We start from the raw sequence: 21,438 nt of genomic DNA on the forward strand, positions 1-21,438 counted from the left end.
AGATACATGCAACACATAATAACGTATATTTTTCACTCTCCTTAGAATCATCAATACGCCGCTCTACATCCTATACTCTCTATACTGCTCCCAAGAGCCTTGAAATTCCACATACATTATTAATATAAAATTAAGAATACAAAGACAGATATAAGTTTCGGTGGTGCACATAGCTCAGTCGCCTGTAAACCGAAGGAATTCCTTCAAAACCGGAGGTTCATCAATATCCCGACAAAAACCGTCACAAAAAGTGTTCCACTCGATTTTTATTTGAAGGAATCCGTCCTCATAAGTATGAGAGCAGTCCTCGATCGCGAGAAACCGCCAAACGAACCGCGTCGGCAAAAATGTGCATAATTGGCTCAGCGCAAGAAAAAACCCTTCAAAAAGTCGACCTCTAAATGTTTCGAAAAAGTGCACGAGTACAGGATGTTAAGAAATATTGGAGCTTTCAAGTGCCCATGGGAACTCATCTTAATGCTTCCATGTGGAAAATTAAAACCTAATGATTCATCAAACACTCATCGAGTTTATTTTAATTTAAAAGCATATAGATAGTAGTAGATAGTATTAAGTAGATTCTCATTGAAATAGTAGGTATGCGAACATCGATCAACACCTAAAAACACAATTTTTATCAATATTTCTTAGTGTGTATTAATTATTACATACTGACATTCTTTAAATTGCAATGAGCTTCTCCAAAATAAATAATAACGTCCAAATTCCAAATATAAAATCCACAGAACCACCTGTCTCACCAACAACACCCTGTACACCGATGCATATCTATAAGGGATTGATTTATTCAAATCGAAAAGCTTTTGATTGTGCCCTTGGCCGCGGGCCCACGAATTATTTGTTTTTGAATAGCAATTATATTTTATTTTATTAAAACAATTCCCTTGCATGATTCCTTCAAAATTCCTAATGCTTCCCCGAAATTCGTCTCAGAATATCTAACTAATACTAAACGATGCTTTTAATATATTTAGGCCGCTCCATTTGTGAAATTATGTGATTATTAAATGGGATACTCTTTGTTTTTGATTAAACATTTTATTGGGAAGTAGCGATTATATTTGAATTTTTCAAATAGTTTTCTAATTTCTTGCTACTGATCAACGAAATAAAACTAGCTGCTGGTTATAAAATTGCTTAAAGACCATCCCTTTTAATATTCCGACCTAATATTTATATAATATAATATAGCTTTTTATTTCAGATCAAACTTAGGTCTAATACATACATATAATAAAAATGAAACAATTGCCAAACTAACAAACTATTGATCTTAACTATTTTAATATTTGGTGTTTCTTTATTTTCTGAAGATCTGTTTGCCTATCGGCAAAGGCCTCCTCCTACATAATACTTATTGTGTATAAGTAATAATTCCGGTAAATGAAAAGAACTTAAAACTTTAAAAAATTTCTAGATTAATTCAATATATCAATAATTTTTTTTATCGATTAAAACATATAACAATATTCGTATTACACCGTTAATTCGATACATAAACAACAAAGCAGCTGTCCCCAAAAACTGTTCAAAGATAAACTACTAAAAATTGCACGTAAAAAAATGTCATCTGCATACAACATCTGGTCAGTATAAAAACATTGCCTATGCAGATAATGTAAAAAACTTGCTAAAACGCAGTTTAAATAGTTTTTTACAGCTAGCAACACTGCAGCGGTTTTTGGTAAGGCGGCATGTGCCAAACTTCCGTTTAAAAAATCTACGGATCAACATAATGTTTGGTTTTTTTTTACATTAATAAATTGTGTCCTGAAGTATCATTAAATATGTACCTACATGTATTTTATATAAGCTCGTATAAATTTCAAAAAGTTTTGTATTAATTTAATATTATAAAGTCTAGGTACTATTTTTATAACAGTGCTATATTATCGGCAGCATATAACTGAAGAGGCAAAGAAAAATAAATAAAAAAACGCTCTCAATTTTATAAGTTGTATTTATTTGTGTAACTTTACAAAAACAGTTTTAAATCAATCAAGTGTTTCACTTTCATACTAAATTTCTTATTATTTTTAATAATAATAAACTTTTGTTTCAGATAAATCTCCGTTCATCTCATCTGAAATTCCGTCAAGTGTCTTGTTTTCTTCAAGATTTTTTTCATGATCCTCTTCTTCCAGATTGTTCTATTAAGTTCTTTAAACTCTACCAACGACAACAACTTACAGAGAGTAAATGCGTTATATTTACAACTATCTATAGCCTTCTTCAATAAATGCACTATCTAACACTGAAATAATTATTCATATCCGATCAGTAGTTCCTAAGATTAGCGTGTTCAAGCAAACAAACTCTTCAGCTTTAAAATAATAGTAGAGTATATATTATAATGTCCACATATGTAGAGCTACAGTAGAGTTTAAGAATAAAGTAATTTCTGTGTATTTGTTTTATTTACAAATCATTTTAATCATCTGTAGGTAATCAATTCAAAGATATAGCGCACCCATAGACAATCCAGCCCATACTCTCTACCAATTAATAGCATAATTAGCGCACGCTGCAATTGTTTTACTTTTAATCGAGATGACCCCATCTGTCTATATTCTTTATAAAATACGCAATATTGTAAAAGCAGGTGACCTCACGCGAAAGCATATAAAGAAACATCATTACATCTGTTCCATTGTCATTAGCCACATGCTTCATTTCACTGGATAAAAAACGTTTCCGTAAAAATGAGAGTCGTAGCACGAGCCAATTTTTTCATCTCCTTTCCATCTCTAAAAAGTATGAACTATGAACAATTGATCAAATTAAGAAAAAGTATTTCGATACGTAAGAAACATATGGATATTCCGAATAAATAATTAATAGATATATCAAGATGTTTTCATTGTAACGAAGAATTGTAAATACTTGTTAATGTTAATTAAACGTGTTGTTCTCATCACATTTACATCAGATGATAATTTTTGTCACCATTCCAGTTTATTTATCTACTGAGCGATTACTTTTGTTTCAATTACTTCAAACGAGAATACTTAATTGTCTTTATTCAAGTTAATTCTGCATTGGGTAATTATTATGCAAATTATTCATTAACATTCTCAAATGAGTACAAAAATATTTATTTGTAACAAGGTTGTTGAATTTAAAAATGAAACGCATAATAAATAACAATCAACACTCAATTATTTCGGATAATTCATACAAACACATGTATTCCTATTTGTATGGTTCTTTCGTGTGAGTCGAAAAACGCTATTTTATTCTATTTAAATGTCCTATCCATAAGATGACGTCGTATTTCGACCACGGAAGTGCCCACAGTACGCCGCCTCTTCCTGTCTTTTACCTTCTTGCCAAATTGAGCGAAGTTTTTTAAATTTTTTCACATACAATTAGGATAAGAACGTTATAGCTCGTGCCAATGTCAGCTGTCGGCTGTCATACCAACTTTTGCTTTTATCTGTGGTGAATCAAGTCTTTTTTTTTTCAATTTACAGATTATAAATTCATTAAAAATTAATTTTACAGATTTTTTTTGGTGATAAGTAAAGATATGTTTTAAACTTTTAAACACATCTTCTCATGACTCATTTATTTGTTTTTTATTTGTTGAAATAATTGCATAATGTAACATTCATTTTTATTATCTCTCCTCACAGAAATTAGAAACACAAAAAAACAGAAATAGAATTTAAAATGTATTATAACTATTTGATTAGGGTTATAAATAATATAATATTCGAGATACTAAAAAATTTGACTACAGGCCCATATTGAAAAAGTCATATTTTGAACCACCAGGTGACCTGATAGAACGATATAAGAGTATAAAATAATAAGATTCAGCACTATGCCGTTACTTGTAAGCTGTCCACCTGAGTGCAGATGAGAATTCGAAAGTACAGGTAGAGATTTTTTCCCCTTGTCTCCATGATTTTTGAACGGCGTTCAAGCCTATATTATTATTATATAAAAATAAATCTGAGCTTACATAATCATATTTAGATACATAAGTTAGAGTCTAATATTAGCTTATAAAATTACATAAAAATGATGAAGTAACAAATTCATGGTATTGTTTTCTTCTAATATGCTAATTCGATAATTATATTATGTAATCTATTTATAATAACACTAAAAATATTAATATCGTGTTGCCAATAAAAATAGAATTAATAAAAAATTAACTCAAAGGCTTCTAGATTAAGTTTTATATTCTGAATAATTTAATATTTATTTTATATCTCATTTAAAATTTAAAAATAAAGACAGGGAATAGCGCAATTGTTGCAAGTCATATATTTCAATTAAGATTGTAGTATACATTGTTCCACTCAAAATAATTATTGCTTAGTATTGAAAATAGTCGGTATTTACGTTTCTGCGTACTATAAAAATATTTATTTGCAAATAAAGCGCAGATTATTGATAATTAAATCCTTAATAGGCGTGTGAACTCGTATTTTTTATATTGTATGTAAGTACCTAATGTTTAATTACTTTAGGTATAAAATGATTATTTTTATATGCATGATTATTTAATATGTCTTTATTTTCAATATTATATACAATTAAATTTTCATTATGTTACAATTGATTTGTCTGTTCTCATCTTCTATAAAGAATATTTATACATCGCTAACTAATATTTATAAAATTTCTGTAAAGATTCTTTCACCTTTTCACAAATATATTATGTTAAAAAACTGTAGAGGTTATACTATGAAATTTCCATTTTTCCATTTCCCTGAGTTGTCACTTATGCAGTCTTTCGATTATTTTATTTCCTATATCAGAATGTTATTAAAATTAAAGTTAAATGGATGAAGATGCGAACTATATTGCAACTAAAAGTCCAACAGCTGCAACATAAAAATTCTACTGCCATTTATCCTAATTAGTTTTACACAAAACTTAGACAATTTTATAACCAATATGAGACCGCACTGGACTACAAAAAAAATATTCAACACGTGCATGAAATTTATAAAATCAACATCTGCGAAATCGATGTTTTTTACGAGAATTTCTTTTGCGTTTAAAAAACTTGGGGTGGTTTTTTGAGAGATCGCATATCGCCGAGTATCCGTACGCGTACGCAGTTATGTAGAATTAGATTCTATAGGATGCTGAGAAAGGAATAAAAAAGAAATTATATAAAAAATAGACGATATATTTATATTTATGTATTGATTGAAAGAGTCTAGCGAAAATCGTATTGAAGCATTTTATTCAGTAAAAATTCTTTTAAATTAATTTTAAAATAGCCATATGATATCAGTATGACGGATACAATAGATATTTTATAATTCTGTATTACAAAATCTATTAAGATAATTTATCATATTTATTATTTAATGAGAAAATGAAAGCTTACCGTTGTTATTGTGCATTGTGTGTAAGAAAAGTATAAAGTATAATAAATAACAGTTTACGTTTGAATTAAGTTTTGACCCTGTTGATCTTAATTGTTATCAAATTAATCGATCTAGTCTTTATCTAACATTTTAAAAAACATTTACAAAACACCTCTAACGTAGCGGATACTCAAAAAACACTTTTTAGAACATCCTGTACAAATGTAGAGTTTTGATATCTCAGGTAAAGCGAAACTTTTTTCTAATAAAATGATTCCTCAAAAGCCTTAATTATCTGGCACGAGATCGCAGTTTTTTATCCCATTGAGCCTCTTCCAGACCATTTGGCAGAAACATTTCTTTTGTATTTTTAAAAAATATGTCCGAATATAAATAATAAATGTGCGGATATTACGTTCGGAAATTTATATGACATGCCTTTTGTACGTAAGAATAACATGATAAGAACATGATATTAGTCAATTGAATGAGGAAAAGAAACTTCCTAATAATAAAGTAATTAAAATATGTATACCTAGTGATTTTTATACTTACTGGAAGAAACATTATGTCCTAGTCTAATTCTTCAAAAAATATGGAGACTCTCACCTTTTATTTGCTTATTTTCGTGACAATAAGTTCGGTAGTTTAAAATGGAATATAGAAACCTACGAATTACGATATGACATAAGATCTAACTACATTTTTTTCTTGTTAAACCGAATTGAAATATAAAAACTAAAGAATATCCTACGTTGAATATAAAATTAAATAATTATTTATTTTAAAAAATGTAAACAAATAAAACGTAGGTACTTTGCTGATATTTAATATAGCCATCGATAATTGATGCCACACATGTCGTTCCTTTTTACGTAAAAAGGGACGTGACAGGTCACCTACCTGATGAATTCCTGGAATACTTGCGAAATCATAAATTTTGATTCATCTGTGTTCTTAAAACTTTTCCAATTAACTACCTAGTATAGTATCCAATTATCGCAAATAGTCGTCTATATTTTTATTAAAACCATAAAAATTAAAAAAAAACACGCTCATGAATTGTCATTGGACAAATAAAAAAGGAAAAAATGGAAAAAAAAAGTTCTAAGCTTAAAAATATTTTGCTTTTTAAATGTCAATGCAATAAAAATGCAGAACAAAACCTGTAATAATAAATCATGAAAATAGAGTATTATAGATTACACTATTATGATAATAAAGAAAAAAAAAACATTTTTGTAAAATAACTTTATCGAATTCTATATTATATAATCTACTTAAAAATATTATTTACTACTTATCAAGAAGCCATTTTACCATTTTTTTTACTCAGGTTTAACTCGAGCAAAGCCGGGACAAGCAGCTAGTATGTAATATAAATTAAAATTACCTAGTTTAATTGTTGTGAAACAACCGAAAAAGTATCAAAATCATGTACAAGAAATTCATTGTCCTATACCGATAGAAAATAATGCAGGAGGTAAATAAAATGAAATAAAATTTGATTTTTTTACCAATTTATTCACATATAAAGTCAAGGTATTCAGTATTAATATTTATTGTGTGTTTGGAGTATAAACCCATACATTATAAAAAGATGTATACAAAAAAAACTTAACATTACATATATCTTACAAATAAAAATCGGTACCGACGCCTATCGGTAGTATTAAAAACTAAAGGTAAATTATTAAAGATCTATACAATAGATGTCACTGTTTTCGCACAGAATTCTATTTCATCAAAGTTCAAAATATTTACGTAGAAGTTCCACTACTTTTCTATAGATGGCGCTTATATAAAACATTAAAAACTATACTCGAATTACAATCTAACAGCTTCTACACATCAAGGCGTGCCATAAAAAATAATATATGCTAATTGTTTATTATACTATCATATAAGTCGAGGAACTGTTCATTATTTTCAATGTGTCTATGACAATTATTTGTATCGGGTACCACACATACTGGATGCTTTCCATCGTATTTTGCAGTGTTGTAGATTATTTCAAACTTTTTCACTTCGTTTATAATATCTCTCAAGCAGGGACATTGCCAGGGATTATCGTTAAAATAAAACTTCGTCAACATTGCTCCAGAATTCCTTAATTCCAAACAGAAGTTGTCTTGTAGATAAGTGATTTTATTCTTTGATAAGTTCAAATTTTTCAGCTTAGTCCCTCTAAAGGCATTAACAGGAACGTATTCTATTAAATTGTGTGACATATCGATATTCGCAAGTGCTGGTATATTTTGAAATAAGGTATCAGGAATTACCTTTAGAATATTATTTCGTAAATTGATAATTCTTAAATTGGTCAAAGATTTAAAGGCATTTTCTTCGATATTCTCTATTACATTATCACTTAAATCTAGTGTCCACAATGTTGATGTATTACTAAAGTGCGAATTTCTTACTTCTTTCAAAGCATTATTGCACAAATTAAGATTTTTCAGTGCTTTAAAACTCCTTACAACGAAAAAGTCTGGGATTTCTTCAAGTTCACATTCTTCCAATTCAAGTGTTTGTAATTCAGTTACTGCATGTAGCAAAATATCTTGGGCATTATTCATATTGTTTCTAGAAAAACTTAAATATTTAATTTTCCGACTGCGATCAAAGAGATATGGGTCAACATTGTTTCCAACCAAAGAATTGCTCGAGAGGTCCAGATGTTCCAATTTCCTTAACGGATCAAAAACTCCCAAAACCAATGTGTCTATTCTATTTGAACTTGCATCTAGATTAATTAAATTCGGTTTCTGATCAAACAATCCTAGTGGGAATGTTGTTAAATAATTGTTAGATAGATTTAAATGCGTCAGTGCTCTGAAACCATCTAATACGCCTAGTTGCAATCTAGTGATCTTATTTATAGATAGATCGAGATGCCTGAGCGCTGGGAGTCGCTCGAATGATTCGAAATCAATGTCACTTATCCTACAATTGCTTAGAATTATAGACGTTGTTATATTATTGTCTGATACAATACCCCGTGTGAGTATAAGCTCGCTGTAATTACCAGGAGAGCATACGAGTTTTTTGACCTCTAATCCAGGATTGTGGCATATTGGCTTAGAATGGACATAATACAATAAAACTGATAATACGCTGAACGTATAAAATGGGACTGCCATATCTGGAACACAAGGATTCATAATAACTTCTAGTTAGATAAAGATAATAATATTTTGTTTGCTGGCATATAAATACTTACCAATTTTGGAACTCACTGTCTCTAGAAATATTCATTTATTATAATATATTGAAAACACTAATAACAAGTAGTTTGTATCGTGTCTTCCTTACAACTAAAGGATGTAACGTAAATACATGCGCTCATACAAAGCCGGTTTTTCCTTGATTTAAATCTGTCTCGATTTTATTTTCGTCATTGATAATAGTATTACTAACTAGTAGACTGTAGTAAACATGACTTACATAAAATTAGGTACAAACTTTTACAAGCAATAAATAAAACTACACATAAAACAATTTTCAATATTTTATTATCATATCATCATTGGATATATCATATTATTTCTACCTCATTACAAGCAGTTTATGGGAAACATTTGCTTTTAATAAATAGGAAAGATAATCTTATATATAAAAATGAATCGCAAAATGTGTTGGTAAGCGCATAACTCGAGAACGGCTGAACCGATTTCGATAATTCTTTTTTTATTATATTCCTTGAAGTACGAGGATGGTTCTTATGTAGAGAAAACGTAAACATGTACCACGGGCGAAGCCGGGGCGGACCGCTAGTATACAATATAAGATATGGTATTACATCAACAATAAAAACAATAAATATGTATATAAAACCAATGAAATCACCCACTCACGCCAACGTTCTTATTGCCTACATAATTACAAAAACCTTGAATAACAAAATATGTAAACATTATAAATAAGGTAGAAAAGAATGAAGGACGGATTTTAATGAAATCTATAGCAGAAATATTATAAAAAGAATGTTATCTGAACTTGTAAATATTTAACTTTCCCCTGGATGGTGAAGTCGTAACTTTGTCATGAAATAACATAATTCTATTAAAATATGTAAACAATATTAAACACGTTTTAATTACGACATATAAATTATTTTTATAAAACCATATTTAATTCGTGATGTCACTTTTGTTATCCACTGTATCAATAGAATGTTCATCATTGGGTGTATACCTTATGCTATTATCTCTAAGACTCATTAAATTTGTAGCTTCTTCCGTGTTATTTGTCAAATTTCTTGTTAAATCTAATTCACTTCTCAATTGCTGTATCGATTGTATAACTTCACTTTGAAAATTTATATGTAACTTGTACAATTGTTCCGAGTGTTCCTTTTCGCGTCTTAATTCATTCCTTAAATGTGTGTCTTTATATTTTTCAAATTCACTAATTATTCTTACCTTTGACTCATATGTATGTTGTACCATGGAGACTAATGCAAACAATTTTTCAATTACTTTTTCTTTAACTTCTTTAGAAATGTTAGGATCAGATTCCAAATCAGATTTTGCATCAAGCGCCAGATCATTTGCTGATGAAGGAAATCCTAAAAGTGATTTGGATCCATTGTTATTGTTTTTACTCGATACAACATTCTCTTCTTTCGGTTTTTCCTTTTCAATTTTCTTTGTTGTAAAAGCTCCGTGTGAGACAACCTCGGTAAACACACCAGAACAAGGTTTATTCGACTGATATTCTGCTGCTTTTTTGTTCACTTTTTGCGTCAACTCCTCACTTTTTTCTTTCTGCTTCTCATAGTTGGTTTTCTGTAGTACTTCTTCGTGCACCACCTTCTTTTCGTCTTTATCATGTTTAAAAGGGCTGCCAGTCCTTTTACTGAAGTTGGTGACAGATAACTTGGACATTTCGTTGCCTTTTAAGGGTATGAAAGTATAGAAAGCACTGGACTAATTTTTAAGACACTGACATAACTCTGACCACGCAGTATGATGGTTGAAGACTGAACGGTTCATGTCGAATGGCGGCAGCGTCGCCATATGAGTAAAGGTTTCGCTCCTTAGTTTTGGATTGTGTGCGCTTCCTAGGCGTGGCAATGAATTTATGATTACGGAGCCTCGGGTTTGCGTAGGCCTCAATGCAGTTTGCATTGAATTTTGTTGACGTCGTGAGGTATTTAGTCAATGTTTGCTTAGCAAATGTTCTGAGATATTATGCGATGATGTAATCATTTATCATTTAATCGTAAACGTATGATTAGTCTTTGAATTAGGCATGTTAATTTTTGTAATAATTTATTAAAATTTGTGTTTTTAGTAATAATGTTTGTATATTTATTATTTAATTATCAACATTAAATGATAACGACTAGAAAATTGCTTCTCTTCTCATTTGTTCCGCTAATGTCAGGCAAAATAAAATACGAATTAACTTTTATTATCTGATGACAATCTACATGAAGAACAAACATAATAAACACATAAAACTACATACAAGCAAATCAGCGCACAGCCAAGTTGAATGAGTCCCTGAAAATAATTGTATTTAGTACCAATAATAATTTACAACCAGCACATATAATTAAATAAATATGTATAAATAAATATTTCAGAACAATTTTCACACACGGCACGATCTGATCCCACACTAAGCTCTCGCTTGTGTTATGGAAACCAGATGGCTCACAGAGCGAACATCTATGTTCATCACACAAATATTTGCCCCGGGTGGGAATCGAACCCACGACCTCTGACTTAGAAGGCAGGGCTACTACCAACCAAGCCAACCGGTCAGTCAAATTGTATATAATATACTTCTAGCGCATCACCAATGTATATGACTGGTTGGCGCCTTGTTCTTGTTACAATGTTAAATATCAAGGACCGGTAGTAAGAGGGGATTGTGTGAAGACACTACATAGGTACTCGTAAAATTACTATTGGTAACATGAACATGATGGACAACACTAATTCAGATTTCAGACTGTTAAGAACCCGGTTGCATGCAGATTGTTTGTAGAAATATGGAAGTCGTTATATTTCATAAAAATTAAAAATTGATGACAAATACCTGTAAACATGCTGTAAACATTATAATTTTGACCATCATCATAATCATCGTTTTTTATATAGTAAACCTAGAACTTTGAAACCATAAATTGCTGGGCAAGATTTCTACATGACTACGTAGAGTAGACCAAAATCAAGCTATTTTTTATTTACGTTCAACACAATGACCAACAACTAAGAAACTATAATTTTAATCGATCATTTAACGACCAAACAAAAAATAGAGCTAGTAAGTATATTAAATAAATTAAATCAACTTTTTGAATTTTACTCTACTTACTTGAAAGTCATTTCTTACAATAAATTAAATTCACTAAAAACCTAATATGAACAACTTACCTACTAAATTAGATATTATTGGGTTTTATGGCATACGTAAAGCTCTACCGCTGAAATGTAGCGGAAAATTGTAGAGCTACTTTTCAACCAATGACTTACGAATGATATATAAAACTCCTCTATTAAAATTTTATTGAAATTCAATTAGTTGTAGTATTTTTATTGTAAGTACAAAAAGGCATTTACAAGATTCATTCGAAGCAGTTTTTTCAAATACTAACACATTTGAACAATTTACGATGTACTAACTACTAGCTGCTGTGCTCCGCAGTTTCACCCGTATTGCTCCGCTCTTGTGGTTCTTAGCGTGATGATATATAGCCTATTATATAGCATTCTTTGATAAATGAGCTATCTAACACCGAAAGAATTTTTCAAATCGGACCAATAGTTCCTGAGATTAGCGCGTTCAAACAAACAAACACTTCAGCTTTATAATATTAGTATAGATAATAAACAATTTTTACTCACTATAAAATATCTAGAGCGCAGAATAGTTTAGTATAATTTACAGTGGCTTATGACCTAAATATTATGTCCAATGGGCCGATAATATAATTCTGATACATATAGCTGTCTTACACAATGCATACTAATGCTGTCCAATGGTTCCGCATAGGTGAAAGTGACATTACAATTCCCATCGTTTAATTAGGCTTAATATGTTAAGGAATAGATATTTTTTATATGTATTATTTATATTTTTTTTATTTGGTCCTTATCTGGAATTTTATTTTAAACAACTTAAAGATTAAAGTTGAATCAGATATAAATGTCCCTAAGATATGTCCAATAAACTAATGTCGAATGATCTTTGTTGTCAATTTCCTAAAAAATTGAACAGCATAAAAACATAATTGATTTGATTGATAGGGCTAGGTTTGATAAATAAATAAATAAATAATAATTTATTTGGTCTTAAGTTTATTTTTACTAGTACATCCTAGTTACCACTATGCAAAGTGTTGTTCTTAATACAATGATCCAAGAGATTGGTAGCATCCACGGAGCTGAAACTTTGTATTATAGTAATAAATAGCCCAAAATGAGAATAGAAATCTTTAATTTGAAAGACGGTTTAACGAGAAACAACAATAAATGTTTATCGGTCCCTTCTTATCGTATTGTTTCTATTCTCTATAAAAGCTTTGATAAAATTAAAAGATTTGAGCTTTTTCAATTTTCATATTATCTTTGGCGCGGCGCTGTCAAGGAAATAATTATTATAAATAAAATTTCGTTCCACTGAAGCTTAAAACACACTGTTCACAAACTATTTTAAGTATATATAAAATCACCAAAAATAAATCAACTCGTGTACATCTGAGATGAACAGCATTACCAGTGATATTATCTCCAAAGTGACAAGTTCAATGATAGCTCTCCGCCATTACGCATGCAACCCGCGCCCGGCAAGCGTCCGCACCTCCATAACAAACACCTTACCACCACACACAACCTCTCTTGCTTTCACTCGAAGAAAAGCCCAATGAACAGACAAGGACAAAAGAATTGGATCAAGTATCCACCAAATCAGGGTACGGTGTCACAAACAACAGAAAAGGCGCTTTGATTCATCCACTTCTAAAACGACATCGACCAAAACAAACGCGTTACAACTTAAGCCGTTTCAAAACTGACTAATCGAAGAGGATTCGTATCAAATAGCTTTCCCTTACACTTCGATCCTGCACGTGCCAAAAGAGCGTAAGTGCGCAATTGACTGATACCCGGCATGACAATACGTACCGGAACTACATGGTCTGTGCTGAATTTGAAATAGCTGTATAAAAACAGCTGGGTCCTTGTCGAAACCATCACAATCTCATCAACCGTCGTCCAGTGAACACTAGGAATTTAGCAAAATGGCTTCCCTGAAAGTGGTGTGCATAGTTATCGCCTTGTTCGGGAGTGCGATCGCTCAGCCCTCGAAGCATGGCTTCTGGAAGGGAACGCCCATGGATGACATGGTTGAGGAAATGAGATCCGGCTGCGCAGAAGGATCCGACCCCGCCGCTTGCATCAAATACAAGGTCATGTCCTTGTTGGATAGCATCTTCAAGAAAGACACTTTCCAGGTAAGAACTTTTACTTTTAACAAACTTATAACATTGTTAAGATCATTTGATTGCTATAAATTTTACATCAGCTGTTTGATGCCAAAGTAGTTTCTTTAATTGAAATTATAACTATGTGACCTTTTTATAGATCTCCGAAGCCGTAGAAGTAACAAAGAATGGAGCCGGCAACGACGAAACCGCTCGCTCCAACGGGGACTTCCTCGACACCGTTGAAAACTACATACAATCTCACGACGTCACCTTCCAAATGCCCATCGCTGACACCAAGATCACCGTGAGCCCAAGGAACCTCGACAATGACGAACTCAGCCTGAACATTAAATTCAACAAGGAGGGAGCCCGCGCCGTCGGTGAAGCCCGCAAAGCCAAGCTCAAGAAGATCATCGTGCCCATCCTAGTGTTCGTCCTCCTCAAGGCCATGACCCTCATCCCTCTCGCCATCGGAGTCCTCGGATTGAAGGCCTGGAACGCCCTGCAACTGTCCTTCTTCTCTTTCGTCGTGTCCGTCGCTTTGGCCATCTTCCAGCTCTGCAAGAAGGTGAGTTTATCGCAACCGTTTATTTATTAAATATCAGTAAAATTTCAATCTCAATTGCAATACTTTTACCTCAATTCAAAGCACTCAGCACAATGATATATCTACTGCAATGCACCCTTTACACATGCACTTATCTATACTTATATTTTATCGCTGACTAACCTTCTTAGTAAATCTATCATCGATTAACATTGTAGTTTACCCAGATTGCGGCCGACAACTCCCACCCCCAGATCGCCGCTCACGGCCCGTGGGACGCCGCTTACGCCGCCACCCGCCACAGGAGAGAAGCCGAACCCCAAGAACTCGCCCAAGAACTGGCTTACAACGCCTACCACTAAGCACCGAGCATGGAAAGCGGGACCTTGTCTACCTCATTAGCTCTACGACAAGCACTGCTTTCCACCACCGACCTGATACCGACTATGTACCAGTTTCCCGTTGCTTCTAGGTTCTAGAATAACGGATTCAAACCAAATAGGTTGAAAAACCACGAGTGTAAATACTGTGTAATTTATTTATTTAATTGTGTGCGTGATTGCGATGAGTGAGTGTTATTTATTGTTATAATAAATCATTGATTAAACTGCTGTTATTTTATTACCCTTGTTGTTGGTATTTATTTAAGCATGATGACTTTCATTAGAAACTAAAGTGTTGTGTGCGACACATGAATGATAAAATAAAACAATAGAAAGTTTGCGACTATTCCTTATTTAATGATTCCATTCGTGTTTAGTTGTGCATCTTTTATTTATATTTAGTACCTACCTTTAAACTTTAAATTTATTTTTAACATTTTTTAAAATCCTCTCAAACATATAAGTATATTTTGCAACATATTCCTCGTATACCTACTAAAAATAAAAAGACATACTTAAAATACCTACTTGTTCGACTACTGCCAGACAAGGCAGAATTATAATAATTAATTATTAATAGAATTATTATAATGCCTTGTAGTTCAAATGTAATTAAAATAAAATAATCCAGTAAAATCCACCTAGCAATGAATATTACGATAGAGTATCCTATGTTGTTGAAAATAAATAGCATTCTCTCCTAATGAATTTTTTATATGTATTATAAGAATTTTATGTAGAGTCGACAGTCACTCGTTGTTTACTCGCCGTAAAGTCAATAAAAAGGCTATATATATAAAGTCTTATAAGCTATTAATGCCTGAAAAATAACCAATACATCAGAGAGAATTTAAGCCCACACACTAGAGTGATTGTTTCATACATGTACATGATAATATTTAATCGAAGGCACTAAATTCTAATCAAAAACAAATACAACTGTGAACTGTCAGTAAAAGATGCGGTAAGAAAAAACAATTGGAAAAGCAATTACGAATCCTAAGTACAGTACGTGGTACGTATATTATTATACTGTCTGTGTTGGTTACGTAGGAATTAAAATGACTGTAAAAAATGCATAGCTGCAGCTAATGAAGATTATATTAATTTCTAAGATGTGATCCTAAGACATATTATTATTTATTAACAGAGTAGAGCAATAGAATTCAAGCACGTTTTAATAACCATTATCAACACATATAACAACCATTTTGTATAATTAACTAGAATGTATAGTACAAAATAAATACATACATATATTGAAATACTGTGATAAAACGTTTATACCAATTAATTTAATTTTTGCAAATGGATTCTTATATATATATCCGAGTTTGTGTATGTATTTTATTTTTAAGGTGAAAATACAAAGATTTCAATATAAAAATTTGTGACATTTTTGTCAAGCAGATTATGTTTAACAAATTATTAAGCTCCCTGTCGCATGAGATTTATACAATATGGCGCCACTCTATGATTTTTTTTCTAAAACTTCTAAAACAACACACAATTATTATAGAGTTTAAATGACGAAGTACATAGGAAGGAAGAATGAAAACAAGTATATTTATTTGGTTCAACATTTTAATATCAGTAAAATAAACAATTGTGTCCAACTATCTACCACTTTAGCCAGCTCTTCAGGTGATAAAATATAGATGTTCATGTCCAATCTTAATAAGCTTTTGCAATTTATGTTTTCGTAGATATCCAGTGTTGAAAGTGTTAATTGACGTTGATTAACATTTTAAAATCAGCCCACATGATTTTTTGGAAGCTCTGCCATAGTTTAGTAGCTCACAGGTAATCAGTATCCACATTTTTATTGGTATGATTGAGATGATTATGTATAAGCTAATGTAGGTACTTGACATTTTCTAATTTCCTACTTAACGCGAAAATGAAAGGAGAGCTTGATAGATATAATATAATATGTACCTATTTCTCTTACCTAAATAAATATTTAAAAATCACGCATATTCCTTTAACTCTTTTTTTGTGAAATAATTGTATTGTCATCGATCCTTGATAAGTGTACAAAGTTTTAATTAAATCTGATTCCGATTTCCGATTAAACTTTAAAGTGGGTCAGAATCCATAAACAACGAACGAATCCATACTAAGTTACAAACATAATAGCTAATTTAGCCCCGTTATAAAGGATGGTCGAATCTGATTGCTATATTATAGTCTAGAAATGCAGATAATAACATAAGTAGGTACCTACCACGTAAATCAGCGGGTTGAAGCTAGTTCTAATAGTATAACAACAGATGACAACTTTTTCGCACAATATGCACCGTCAAAAAAGAAGACGAGAGATTGACTTTAAAAGAAAGCACCCAAATTTTGTTGTGACAATATCAAACATGTTTCATAGAAATGAAAAAGGGCTCACACCATAAATAAATCGTTAAAATTCAGGTCGTATGTTAGGATGTCCATGCTTCGCTTCCGTAGCCTCCTGACCTACTGGACTTATAGGCTCGAATGACATCGTTTGAAATTTTAGTGTGTTATTAATTGATAATCTAATCCTAAAATATATTTATGAATGGCTCATTTTGGTTAGGGAGCCAGGTGCAAATTTGGTTAACTATTTCCTCTCAAGAGATAATTCGTCAGACGCATGAGAGTATAGTATTATAAAGCCTCGTGAACGTCAGCTGGCGCTCGGTTGGGGGGGGAGCCTCCCACGCACATAGGAAAAAAAATACATTCATTCATTCATTTCCTCTCAGCTAAAAATTTGTCAAATTGTAGCTAACCCAATATCTCAACGAAAAAAAATAGTCAGCTGGTTACAACATGGTGTATTATACGTCAGCTGGTGTCTCGAACATGAAAGTTAAATTTAAAGAAAAATTTATTTTCCGTTATTTCCTCTCAAACAAAAATTTACCTGATGATAGCTTATATGTAACTGTGGATAAATATATATGTCAGCTGGCTGTATCTTGGTGGAAAAACCGTCAGCTGATACGGGAGGCTACAACCGCTCTTCCCCCCAACCGAGCTCCAGCTGACGTTCACTAGGCTTCATAATACTATACTTTGATGCATTTTACTAATTACCGCTTGAGAGGAACTTGGTCATAAAATCTGCTGCTGGCTCCCGGACCATTTCTTTTAGCATTAAATAAACATAAATCAATGATTTTTCATGATGATATCAAGTAGGAATCTTATCCCTCGTATATTTTTACGGTATTTCTTACCAAAATATACTATCCTATTAACATATTCAATAATAGTTATGATAAATATAAAAAAATAAGTAATAAGTTATATTGAGAACTACACACACCGTAGCGTCGTAGCTGTAGGCGTGCTACGAAAATGATTTAATAACAGTGACATTAACAAAAAAAATGTTTCTTGTAAAGTTACACTTATTTCTATGAAAAATAATTATATTCCTACTATACTAATTACATTTAATAAATAAACATAATATAACTTAAATATTTCCTGTTTTCATTATAATTTCAAAACATTTATAAAAGGTACCTATAATCGACCTAGTTTTTTTAAAAAGTACCTTGCGTCACAGAATAATAACTATATAGTAGCTAGATGCGTCTACATGATTTTTTTACATTAGTTATTTATTTTTTATGTTACAGACTGATTTTTTTATGATGCTGATGTAGACTTATGAAGTTTTTTATTGAAAATAAACGAATCTAAAATTTAAACAGAAATATTATTAATAAGAATAACTACAAGATAACTACATACATTATTATTTGTAATTCTATGTATATGCAGCTGCCAGTACCAAAGGCGAGATGCTGCCAAGTTAATATCTTTGTAATTTGATAATAGATGGCGCCAGTCGTCTTTTAAGTCGCGCTATTGAAATGTTTTTCTCAAAGCGTAAATAGTCTGAGGAACTTGGCGAAATCATACTTACCTGGCGTAGGGGATACCGTGATCAGGAAGGCGGTTCCCCCAGAGCGAGGCCCCTCCATTGCACTGCGGCGGGGTTGACCTCTGCGATTATCCCTAATGTGGATAACTCGGACGCGTAATTTTTGGTAGTGGGGACTGCGTACGCGCCGTCCCCCCATATAAACACTTATCATAATAAAATCAATATCCTTATCATGAATGTAATTTGACTAATGACTATTTAAGTAGGTATAAAATTTAATATTTATGTCTTAAAATTACAAGCTTTAATAAAAGTAAGTTAGACCGAATAAGATACTTTAATTTATTTATTGATTATTCATATTCTCAATATTTTGATGTGGATGCCTTAGTGGATGCTATATTATGTACAATTGCGCACAAGGCATATCATCCATTAAAATTGTACAAAGGCAAGTAATCTATATTAAACTAAATTATAGTATCTATGATTCTGATTTCTGCAGCCTCACTTAAGATTTCTCATCATCTATAAACATCTTGTTCACTAAGTGATAAATCACCAAAGAAACTTGATGTTTTTGATGATACCGCTCATTATTATGTGTAACATTAACTCAATTAGAGCAATGATCGTATATTTCTAGAATTGTGTAACGTTTTGTATGTATGACCACTGACAGTCTTCTAACACAAGCAGCTTGCAAGTCTACTTGCAGGTGGAAACGCGGAATTAGACTTGCAAGCTACTGTCAGACAGACTGTCGGACATTTCTTGCGGAAGTTTTCTTGATGGACAGGCGGCCTAACTTTAGAGGGAAAAAAGTTAGGATGTTTCTCATATCGTTAAGGAAAAATAATTTTTGATGCAGGTGTGAAACGATTCTTAAATGGGACAATTTACGTTACTTATAAGTATTTTATTTATTAAATCTGTAAATTGATATACAGTTGATTACTGTTGTTAAAATACATCACTTTCAGCTCCTTTTCAATATGTCACTGTTCAGTATTTGCACTGAGGACAAAGTCATAATTATATTAGGTAAATCTTTACTTCATTCGAGAAGGTATACGTACAAAATATGAACCTCACAGAGGATTCGTAAAAACTGATTTTACCTATTTTATTATATTAGGTAGGTACCATTTTACCCAATGGTAATATTACGTTACCTTAAAAGGGTTTAGAATATTCGAATTAATTCATAATCTACTTGAAGTTATTTAAATATGGTTAAATATTTGTAAATAACGTATTTTGCTAAGTTACAAATTTTACTCGATCTATGCGATAACCTAATCTGTAACAGCAGTAATTTATAGGTTTAGCATGTCCTCTTACAAGCGCCTTACTTAATAAACTATAAACAACGAAAAGTGATCGATGACCGCAAAACGGAAGTGAAATAGTAATTTCACAAGCGGACCATGGACGCAGATGTAAATGGCGGACGTTTGGCGCATACAAAATGGCGTGCATCCCTTATTGCATAATGTAGATTGGGTAACGCAAGCTTTTTGCTTAGTCAAGTTTCACTTTCCTAGAATTTGCTGATAAACAACAACATTGAATTTTTAAAAATACTAGAATATACAACTTGAACATAGTTATCAATTTTCATACCATAATTTTTCTCCATCGCGCCAAAAGAAGTATAACTTCAAAAAAAATTGGTAAACTCAAAAACCACTCGTTTCTAGAGATTATTTAACCATCAGAAAGCCTGTACATCTTTACCGAGTGAAATGGGCAATTTGATTACACATTTCTAATGTAATGCCACACTAATAATCACTAAAGCTATGGCCTATGCTGAATGTGAAGTGTGTGTGAATCAGCGAGCATATACCCCAATTGGGGTGAATGCTCGTTGGTGTGAATGCATCATCATCACATTCAATAAGCCAATAACGTTTTCTCGTAGAGAGAGCCAACGTGTCCAAGAAATACTACAGAAACTGCAGCTCACTACAGCTGCTACGGTGCAGACATAACATTTAAATATGGGTACATTGTTTATATCACGTTTACATAGTAACGTCGCACGGTACGATTACCTTTCATCCTCATTTACGAATTCGTTTTAAAATATAGGAGTTAAAATTGTATTCCAAGCCTTCATGTTTACGACGAATAAGGTACATGAATAATTAACAATTAATGACTCCGATGTATCAAATACCAATAACGAACAGAAGAAAATAATTAAAATAAAAAACATAACAAAACGTCTTTTTGGACAAAGTACACACCCATGGCTTTATAAACAAAAAGGGATGGAATTTTAAAATAGCGTCACAGTCGAATAAAATTATGAAATATCCTTATACATTGTAAATTCTGTACAAAGGTTTATAGTGGATAAAGAGATAATTTATGAAAAGTATAATAAACAATTTATTACAAACTCGCTGTGAGCTGATAGTTCAGCTGCACTTTAGCAGATTAAGAATGCATTTACCTCATAGCTTTCTAAGAGAAGACTAAAAGTAATAGTTATATTAATTTACCTACATAATAGATGTACTCAATTAGGAATTATGATTTACGGGGCTGTTGAGGATAAATAATTTTTCTATCGCGCAAGTATTTTTTTCCATGTACTTAAACATTCTACTAGTATATCCGAGTCACCTACTTAACGCCGTAACGTTATATAAACTTTGCAACAATGGAGTATAATCAATCACAACATATTTTTATATTACAAAATCGAAAGAATTTGATTAATTGGTATGTACAGGCAATCGGTGAGAGTTTCACTTTACTGAATATTAAACTATCTTTGATTTACGACACTACAGGTGCGAAGTTTAAATACTTTAAAATAAATT

General features: G+C 31.7%; 3 protein-coding genes and 1 non-coding gene across 5 annotated transcripts; 2 read left to right on the forward strand and 2 right to left on the reverse strand.

Annotated features, from left to right (window-relative positions):
- Positions 1 to 6,857: 6,857 nt before the first annotated feature.
- On the reverse strand, positions 6,858 to 8,656 carry LOC149898300 (uncharacterized). The gene is made up of 2 exons (XM_090115487.1): positions 8,578 to 8,656; positions 6,858 to 8,499 (listed from the first exon to the last, which is right to left on the reverse strand). Exon 2 carries the CDS (start codon positions 8,495 to 8,497, stop codon positions 7,235 to 7,237), a length of 1,263 nt encoding a protein of 420 aa, XP_089971613.1. The 5' UTR covers positions 8,498 to 8,499; positions 8,578 to 8,656; the 3' UTR covers positions 6,858 to 7,234.
- Positions 8,657 to 8,900: 244 nt separating this feature from the next.
- LOC149898301 (uncharacterized) lies at positions 8,901 to 10,432 on the reverse strand. Its single transcript, XM_090115506.1, has one exon. The coding sequence runs from the start codon at positions 10,241 to 10,243 to the stop codon at positions 9,488 to 9,490; it is 756 nt and encodes a 251-aa protein (XP_089971632.1). The 5' UTR covers positions 10,244 to 10,432; the 3' UTR covers positions 8,901 to 9,487.
- Positions 10,433 to 13,541: 3,109 nt separating this feature from the next.
- Osi19 (DUF1676 domain-containing protein Osi19) lies at positions 13,542 to 14,948 on the forward strand. Of its 2 annotated transcripts, none has more exons than XM_090115471.1 (3): positions 13,542 to 13,821; positions 13,952 to 14,362; positions 14,560 to 14,948. In XM_090115471.1, exons 1-3 carry the CDS (start codon positions 13,609 to 13,611, stop codon positions 14,701 to 14,703), a joined length of 768 nt encoding a protein of 255 aa, XP_089971597.1. In that variant the 5' UTR covers positions 13,542 to 13,608; the 3' UTR covers positions 14,704 to 14,948. The 2 variants fall into 2 exon arrangements, with proteins under 2 accessions (XP_089971597.1, XP_089971598.1); XM_090115472.1 differs by having other exon boundaries at positions 13,543 to 13,821; positions 14,569 to 14,948.
- Positions 14,949 to 18,632: 3,684 nt separating this feature from the next.
- Positions 18,633 to 18,794, forward strand: LOC149898303 (U1 spliceosomal RNA). Its single transcript, XR_016458102.1, has one exon. It is a non-coding gene; the product is annotated as a U1 spliceosomal RNA (small nuclear RNA).
- Positions 18,795 to 21,438: the final 2,644 nt, after the last annotated feature.

This window comes from Colias eurytheme, chromosome 23 (assembly GCF_061535395.1).
Source record: "Colias eurytheme isolate Ceu_HAF_F1 chromosome 23, ilColEury1 Martin Lab GWU primary, whole genome shotgun sequence".
Classification (NCBI taxonomy): Eukaryota; Metazoa; Arthropoda; class Insecta; order Lepidoptera; family Pieridae; genus Colias; species Colias eurytheme.